This window comes from Scomber scombrus, chromosome 12 (assembly GCF_963691925.1).
Source record: "Scomber scombrus chromosome 12, fScoSco1.1, whole genome shotgun sequence".
In the NCBI taxonomy this organism is placed as follows: Eukaryota; Metazoa; Chordata; class Actinopteri; order Scombriformes; family Scombridae; genus Scomber; species Scomber scombrus.
This window is the reverse complement of record NC_084981.1, coordinates 1,314,492-1,323,912: the sequence shown is the minus strand read 5'-3', so window position 1 is coordinate 1,323,912 and position 9,421 is coordinate 1,314,492. Positions and strand designations below refer to the sequence as shown.

The following is a 9,421-nucleotide window of genomic DNA, read 5'->3' as shown; positions in this document are numbered from 1 at the left end:
GTCACTGTCTAAATTCTACTTTGTGATTATGTAAAGAGGCCTGCTGTTCTCTACTCATTCTGGCTCATGTCCAAATAGAAGCTCTGAGTTTTGGGATGAGCAGAACATACATAATGTAGCTCTCAAGTAACATACATGTGTATGCAGATGAATGTGTCATGGTTTACCATTGGCTGTGATCATATAAACTGATAGTTATAAACTTGACCAATCACGGAATAATTTGACCTTTCAGAAACTATAATAGATTAGATGTGTTCTTTGTCAGGATGAACTGATGCTGCTCTGTGTGTGTTTGTCTACTTGTTGTACAATAATCATTTTTTAATACAATTACATCTTTATTTATATCGCACCAAATCACAACATAAGTCATCTCAAGGCACTTTACACATAGAGCAGGTCCAGACTGTACTCTTTAATTTAATTTAAAGAGACCCAACATTCCAACATGAGCAGCACTTGGTGACAGCAGCAAGGAAAAACTCCTCTTTAACAGGAAGTAACCTCAGAACTGGGTTCTAGGTGGGCGACCATTTGCCTTGGGGTTTAGAGAGAAAGGAGGAGAGAGAGAGAGAGAGAGAAAGAAGGAGAAGAAAGACAGAGAGAGAGAGAGAGAGAAAGACAGAGACCTTTAACCCTAAATAGAGAGTACATGGTGGAAGAGTTCCTGACCACTGTGACAACTTAGAAAAACAGACAATGTTCAGGAAATGTTCACTTTGTCATCAAAGAGAGGTGGAGACAGAATCTCATTTCCTATTATACTGTGAATTTACTAAAAATATAAAGATTAGAGAGGTTTTATTTGAAAAAATAAATCATTAACATACTGAGTTTATCCACTGTCCTATCTATGTGGGGAGAGGAGTCAATGTGTAACAATAGCTGCATGTTCAGTAATGTCACACTAAGAGAAACAAGCTCAGTGATACATGTTTTTACTATATATAAATGTCATATAGTTATTTGTAATCATCTAATAATGTTAACATATACATTTCTGATCTGTCATGTCAATAAAGCTTATTTGAATTTGAGAGAGAGACAGACACAGTAATGTTCAACCAGCAGTGTTTATATTATTTCAGATGTGTTTAGTATATTCAGATCTTTTCCATCATAACAAAATGCAATACAATGACAAACTGTGCAAAAAAAGGAAACATTTGGTCATGCAGAAAAAACATGTTATGTCTTTCATATCAATCCATCCATCCTCTATACATGTCTTCCTATTGTTAGGCACACATGGATGATCCCAGCATGCATTAGCTGAACGGAACTAAATATTTTAGACACTCAAAGACATTAAGACTCTTAACAGGGTCCATATAACATGTGTCCTTGCCATAGGTCCAAAGTATGCTTGGTAAAGCTCAAGCTGCTGCAACCAGGTTATTAATAACTACTAAGATGTACAAATGAATTAGAACATTTAAAATGCATTTTAGTACCAATTGCATAACTGTACAGTATGAGTAAAATAACAAAAAGGTGTAATAATAATAATAAAGTTCAACAAAGTCAAACTTTTTTCTTATTGACTTTGATAATCTAATCTATGTAACAAATTGGGATACTTGAGTCAGCCCAACTTCTATTCACTGTGGTATAAGAGTGATTTTATGTGTATACTCTGTGTGTATGTTTTCCTTATCAATGTACTTACTGTCTTTGTTTCTTTCTTTTTTTTAAGATCAAATATGGCTGTATGTGGCCCCTGAACTAAAATGAGTTTGACACCCCTGCTGTAGAAGATCTGTGAGTGTGTGCTGAGCAGGGAGTGAGTGGAGGGGGATTTAATCATTAAAATGATTCAACATGTGATTTGTACACGTGTCAAAAACAGGAAATGTCAATAAACATATTTCCTAAAAAAAATAAAAAAAGAAGAGGTTTTTTGTTTCCTTGGACGCATCTATTAACAGATGTTAGACTTGTTTCCATTGTGACAGCTGTAGTGCTCATTAGTACCGCACCAGGGAGAACACACTGTGTGGTTTCAATCTGTCCTTTCCGTTAAGTTCTTTCAGTTCGATGACTACCATACAGCCCAGAACCTCCGCCTGCTGCTTTCTCATCAGCTCACAGGCTGCAAACAGAGTCCCTGCAACATACAAACACACATCTCAAAGTTTGAAATAGTCTATGAAACATTTAAATGCAGCTTAAAATACATTTATTACTGCTATTTAATCCATTTTAACAATTATAATAATTTTAAAAGTCTAAATTTATTCCAGTGGCAAAGATCACAAGTCATACACTATCTATTTTTGTTAAGACCAGTGTAATAGCATTAACACACCCAGTGCCGTGTGTGTGTGTGTGTGTGTGTGTGTGTGTGTGTGTGTGTGTGTGTGAACCACTTCCCCTACTGGCACTAAAATAATCATATTTATAATAACCTCATTTTCCCATAGAGATCACATAAGTGTTACTTTAAGGAATTTAATATGAGATGTAATTCAGAGGCTGAGTATGAGTGAAGCCTCTCCAGTGAGACAGGCATGTTCAGATCAATCCATTATGTCAGCAGAATCATCTTATTTTGAAATAAGAGCAGAACGATAAAGTGTTGGGGTTGTTAAAAATAAAACTAAAGTTCTCCAGTCAGACTGAACCCACTGAACATGATTATAAAGCAGATGTAACAGTCTCACCTCCGGTAGCCAGAAGATCATCAATGAGCAGAACCTTCTGTCCTGGAGCCACTGCATCCTCCTGGATCTCCACCTCTGCCTGCACACACAGCAAGAAAATCATTTGAAAAGAAATAGTAAAACTTTGTTCAGACAGGCTGCTTCACGTGGGTAAACCAAGATTAAAACATTTCAGTACTACGAGTAAATAAAATGATGCAACATGAAATAGAATGAAAGAGGCTATGACAATGAAGACAATGAAAAGAGACAGAGTGAATAGAATGATGAAAAGAAAAGAATACATCAAATTAACAAATAATGTCGAACTGGAATATGAATAAATACAAAAAAAAAAAATATATATATATATATATATATAACTGATGGTTAACTCATATAAAAGGCTTTAATAATAATCACGAGTCTGCAGACTCAGATCTTCAGGCAAATACTTCCAGAGCTAAGAAGTCCTGATTATAGAGTAGGGCTGGAGGATATTATATAATATTGCAATATTTTTAGGCTATATCACAATACACAATATATATCTTGATATTTCAAAATCTCCTCTAAACTACTATAAATCATTAAAATGCTAAACTACTAAATAAACATCAGTTATAATAAAGTGCTGCTAAAAAAGTTAAGTTAAAGTTAAAAACTTTTTTTTTTAAACAAACAATTTGTACTCCATGTTCGCAATCTAGTCATTTTTTTACATTCCATGTACATTTATGTTTTTATTTAAAGACACCTCCTAAAGAATTCACACCCTGACACAAATAATGGAGAGTGGATATATATATATATATATATATATATATATATATATATATATATATATATATATATATATATATATATATATATATATATATATATATATATATATATATATATATATATATATATATATATATATATATATATATATATATATATATATATACTGAATCTGTAAGGAAGTTAAGTATTAACAGTGGCAGCGCTCTCTCCTAAAAATGCAAAGAAGCATTTACTGAAAGTTACCGCTAACTGCATCATGTGTTTAAAGTTTGGTGGCCAGTCAGTACACTGCATGTTACAGATGGAACAGTGAGTGTAGCTCTTACTTAAAGAAAGAAATCTGAAACCCAGAAGGCTGTAACAGCTGCGTTCAGCAACAGCTGTGAAATTGTGATGGTGCAGCAGTCTAGGAGAAAGCCAGCACCCAGGACCAAGTTCTACCACAAAGAACACATGTACACACGTTCAATCTGCTGTTATGTAATACTTGCGCAGTCCTTGTGGAGGCTACAGGACACCATCATGAGCCAGGCTCACTCTCTATGTTAAGTAAAGAACATACGAAAGATTTGAAAAAAACTAACAAATAAAATACATGTGAAAGACCAGTCTGATATTTCAGGGAACATGCTTGTGCTCCAATAATTACAAAGCTGCCTAATGTATGCATTCTACTCTATGCTGTTAAATAGAAACAGCAAGACAGTGAGCCTCAGACAAGAAGGTTTTCAGATTCTTCTCCTAAAACTCCCTTGATTTGTTTCTGTGAGGTTTGCTTGTACGAGTGTTCCAAGTCACATTCAATAAACTGTTAACTTCCTAGACTTGTAAAAATGCTCATTTAGCATCATCAATAGCTGTAAATGGTAAGAGGAATGTATTTATATAGCACCTTCCTAGTCTTCCAACCACTCAAAGTGCTTTACACTACATGCCAACACTCACTCACTCACACATTCATACAGTGATAGCAGAGGCTGCCATGCAAGCTGCCATAATGCTCATGTAGCCAAGGTAGAGTAAAATATTGCTTTGAACAAAATCCTTTGTGTGTACGTGTGTGTGTGTGTGTGTGTGTGTGTGTGTGTGTGTGTGTGTGTGTGTGTGTGTGTGTGTTCTTTACCGTGCCATACTCCAGTTCATATGCCACAGACACAGTGCTTCCAGGCAGTTTGCCTTTCTTTCTGACCAGGATGAATCCAATCCCCAGCCGCTGGGCGAGCAGAGGCCCAAACAGGAAACCACGAGCATCTAAGCCTACACACACACACACACACACACAAGAAAAAATGTGATACATGCAATGTATGCATTAAAAAGACCTATCTAAGACCTAATCTTAACACATGATCATCTGCTGTTACAAAACCACTAACTAATCACAAATGAGTATACTGCTGCACCCACATTTTTCCCCCTCTTTCTATAAGCTTCTTGTCCTGATGCAGATGTATTTTTATCTAATATAAAAGAAAATGTAAAGTCATGTGATCTCCATTCAACTCATTCAACTTGACCGACAGCAGCAGAGATGATTCAGGTGTGTGACAGTAAAGGGGATAAATACTCTTAGCTTTTACTTGTATTATATTCACGTCATTCTGGAAGTTTTTTGGTTTTTTATTACACTGGTATTATGAGATTTTATTTGTTGATCAGTGGTAATCACACTCAGGTTTATTGTCACTTCCAAACACACACTCAGCATACATAGAACCAATATGTTGTTCTTAACAGATCAGTTATGATCACCACAGGCACATGAAAACAAAAGACATATTAACACCTTTAAAAACATATAAACATGTGTTCTAGAAAATAGTCAAATATTTAAAGCTCCTTACTGTCCTGGAAGGCTCATCAGGTAAAGTATATCGCTTTGTTTTCTTACCAACTATCAGTTCAACCTGTGGATAATTCTTCTTCACATGTTCTTCAAAGAGGTCGATTGATGCTGTCAGAGCTGCTGGATCCTTCAGGAGGGGACAGATGTCTCTACAGGATACACACATTACATCATCACACAGTGAGCCAAAATACATATCAATATATTTAGATTGTGAAAGCACATTTCCTAGTAAGGTGAGCCGTTTATGACCTTCTTTATTCTTTATAAGGATCCCCATTAGCTTCATATACTGTATATTTAATGTAGTAAAATCATAAGCTAGTAACTAAAAGGACTTACATGTGATAATAAGATGAAGGTTGTTTTCTTTCACTTAATCAATTAACCCTTTAGTCCAAAATGTAATTTATAATATAATAAATGAGAGATGAGCAGTACTTCCTCTCACAGCAGAACTAGAACCTGACGATAGATGGCATTTCTCTGTGATGTATGATTGACACTATTTATCAATATCAAATTCTTGTTGATTAATCCACAAATGTACTTTTAACTAAACTTCATTTAACTAAACTGAGGCCTTCATTTAACAAAGTAAAATTGCACATCAGGTTATACCTTATAAAGTCACTGCCTCTCCACACAGCTCAGAGACTCTGTAGAGCATTGTACACTGTAGACCAAACATATCAGTAGTACTCTACATTGGTAGGCTCTGCAACATCTGCCTGCAGCTGGCTGGATGGATCACCACTCTCTGCTCTGCTCTAGGAATGTCCCACCGGTCCTTTTTAAATCCATTTCTGTGTAACAATCCTCCATGTTTCACTGTCAAAGTGTGTATATGAAGAGCCGATCCCGATGTGACCTTTCCTCTCACTGCACTTTAACTGCTGGATTGCGAAACAGCATACACACACAGGAAGTATGAAGTGGACAGGAGCTCTGCAGGAATTGAATTAATGAATAATGTTTTGGTGTGTGTGTGTGTGTGTGTGTGTGTGTGTGTGTGTGTGTGTGTGTGTGTGTGTGTGTGTGTGTGTGTGTGTGTGTGTGTGTCTGTCTGTCTGTCTGTCTGTCTGTATTTTCTTTTGTGATTTACTAAAAATGGAATTCTTTGAATAAAGTATATTTAAAAAGAAAAGAATGGATAATACTGATTAAGGGGGGGGGGGGGTCTCTGAAAAGTAGTTTCCATTTTCCACAACAGTGTGACCATATGATTTATACAGTAGATAATCTGCTTAAACTGTGTGCTGTGTGATCCGTGACTGCTACAGCTGTTAAATCAAGTGTTAGAACTGAAAGGAATGATGAAGAGTATGAGAAAATATGAGAGGGTCCACACTGTAAAAATGTTTTCTTTAAGCTGTGAGGACGCCACCTACAAAAACAGGTGACCATGACCACAGAGAGAACTCCATTAAATGATGACAGCCAAGCCATGTGGCTAAAAGCTCTGGAAATGTCATGTCAATGGATCTTGTGATGGAAGTTATATCAAAATAAGTCCCATTTTCAAAAAGTTGGAGCCTCCACATATAGGCAGTGTTTACACTACATGTTCTCAGCACCACACGCTACATGATCCTAGACATTCTGACTAACATCAGTATCTGAGACTGTGTTCCTGTGAAACTTAAGCAACAGCTTAAGTATAAGATCTTGTATGCTGGGGAAAAGCATTTCTATAGCTGCTGGGTTCTATCAATCTGTAAATGTGCTGCACAGGTTGGATATTTGATTTGGTAGATAAAACATCTGTATGATGCATGAAGTGGAGCGATGTAAATGGATATAATGAATGAGTATAAAGTCATCACTGCAAACTGACATTATCATCTTTCATCATTCTTTGCTTTTACTGTCTTCCTGTCCATTCAAGTGCATGTATATAGTAAACAGTGCAGTAAACTGGCACCAGAGTCATGACATATCTGATCCTATGCAAGATAGCAGCAACTGACTGGAGTTAGTCAATGTTTAAATATTGTTTAAGGGGGGGGGGGGGGGGGGGGGGGGGTCAATGAAAGCCAGCTATCAGTTTGTTCTGTAGCCTACAGCTGTTGACAGGAGGTAACTGATCCCTGGAGCAGTACCTCACCTCAGGCATCAACTGAATACTTTTTGTTTGAAACAAACAAAAAGTGACGGTTAGGTTATTGGGCTGAAACAAACAATGCGTGTGTACAGAATGTCAGAGAAAGTAACAGCTGCTACATACGTTTAGAATGTCACCTTTCACCACATGACACCTCATTATTTTTATTTATTTCATCATAATTTATATATAAAAATATGAAAGCAAAGTCTCTCCTCTCTCATAGGCTGTTGTCTCTGTCTCTGTTCACCCCACGTGCCACTACCTGTCCAATGTGCTGGTGTCCAGCGTGCAGGAGGAAGAGCATTAATACAGCATGTCAAACTATGCACGTGCTGCCCACACAGGTAAAACATGTGTAACCCTGTGGGAAGTGTTTCCACAGATCAAGCTTTAAACAGTGTTTGTACCATAGACTGTATATGGTTTGTACACAGCACGAGGTTTAATAGTAGAAGAGAAGTAACAGCTGACTTACCTGAACAGGATTCCTTTCTTTGGAAAGTCTGGAAACACTCCAATGTGTTTGTCAACCAGCTGTAGTTTAGATTGTGAGTCTGATGCCATGGTGTGAGTGTGAAGTGTCACCGGAACAGTCCTGCTGTCGTTGCCCTACTGTGGGTCTTCTACTACTTCTTTTTCTTCATGTCTTCGTAAATGTGCGCGCGCACACACAGCACTAATACTCTTTACCGCCCTCCTCTGGACTGAAGTGCACATGTTGTTGTTGTTGTGTTACAGTGAGTAAGACCAACAGTCCAAATCCCCCAACCAGATGAGTCTCAGCTCTCTATTAAATAATTTTAATCAGACAAGAGAAAGCTCTACCTTCCTCATCAACTCTTTTTTTCTTCCCCCCCCCCATTTTTTGTGTGAAAATTCCTAACTATAGAGCAACCCACTAATTATGTGATGGACTGTTGTCATTCACATTCACACAATGTTCACTTTAATATCCACCATGAACTTATTAATGTTCCTATTTGAGTGTTCCCTGCTCTCTGGCCCTTGTGTAAAGGCCATGCCACCTGTTTGTGTTTAGAGTTTAGTGTCTGTAATGAAAACTAAACAGGAAAGAGATTTTGGAGATGAATGTAACGGAGGACTGGTGGGTTAGTGCATTGAACAAGGTGAACGCCTCTACATCTTGTGCGTGATTGAGTCTAATTCAGTTTAAGATTGTCCATAGGATGCATTTTAGTAAAAGCAGGTTAGCTAAATTATTTACAGATCATGACCCAAGATGTGACCGTTGTGGTTATCCAGAACAGACTTACTACTAGGCTACATGTTTTGGAATTGTCCCAAACTTTGGAGCCATTTCTGGTGCTATGTCTTTGAAACTCTAACTTAAGTTCTGGAGATAAAAGTACAACCATGCCCCCTCCTGGCAATCTTTGGACTGCCAGCTAAATCTACCCTGAATGGCATTAAACAAAGGTACATTATTGCCTTCACCATTATTTTGCACGTTGCAGTATACTGCTGGCATGGAAATCTCCTATCTCATCATATCAGTCTGCCTGGCTAAAGGATGTGATGTTTTTCTTGAGCCTTGAAAAAAATGAAATATGCACTAAGGATCATTTTACTAAGAAATGACAACCCTGTTGTTGGCACTCTTTGCATGTCTGAGTATATATGTTGGCACTTTTTGTATGACTGAGTTCCTTTTTGTATGACTGAGTATGTATGTGTATGGTTGTGTGTGTAGTATGTATTTTATCTCACCTTATTATTTTACTATTTATTACTTTTTAATGAGCTCTGTTCTGTACCTTGAGTTTTGAATGTCATTATATTCTATACAATGACAATAAAGGAATCTATCTATCTTTCTTTAGTCTCACATTTTAACAATCTGTTTGTGATGCCACCTGACTGAGACTCAGGTCTGCTATATGTAATAACTGACCTGGTCTTTACCTGTGTCCATCCTTTGACACAGGTAGACCAGTATGATAAATAGTATCATACTGTAGTTTGAATACTGTAGCAGGGTGTACTGTACAGCTATTGTACCACAGAACCTTACCT

General features: G+C 37.0%; 1 protein-coding gene across 1 annotated transcript; it reads right to left on the bottom strand.

Moving 5' to 3' along the window:
• Positions 1–1,062: 1,062 nt before the first annotated feature.
• Positions 1,063–7,999, bottom strand: aprt (adenine phosphoribosyltransferase). The gene is made up of 5 exons (XM_062430294.1): positions 7,863–7,999; positions 5,326–5,429; positions 4,558–4,691; positions 2,667–2,745; positions 1,063–2,110 (listed from the first exon to the last, which is right to left on the bottom strand). Exons 1-5 carry the CDS (start codon positions 7,949–7,951, stop codon positions 1,971–1,973), a joined length of 546 nt encoding a protein of 181 aa, XP_062286278.1. The 5' UTR covers positions 7,952–7,999; the 3' UTR covers positions 1,063–1,970.
• Positions 8,000–9,421: the final 1,422 nt, after the last annotated feature.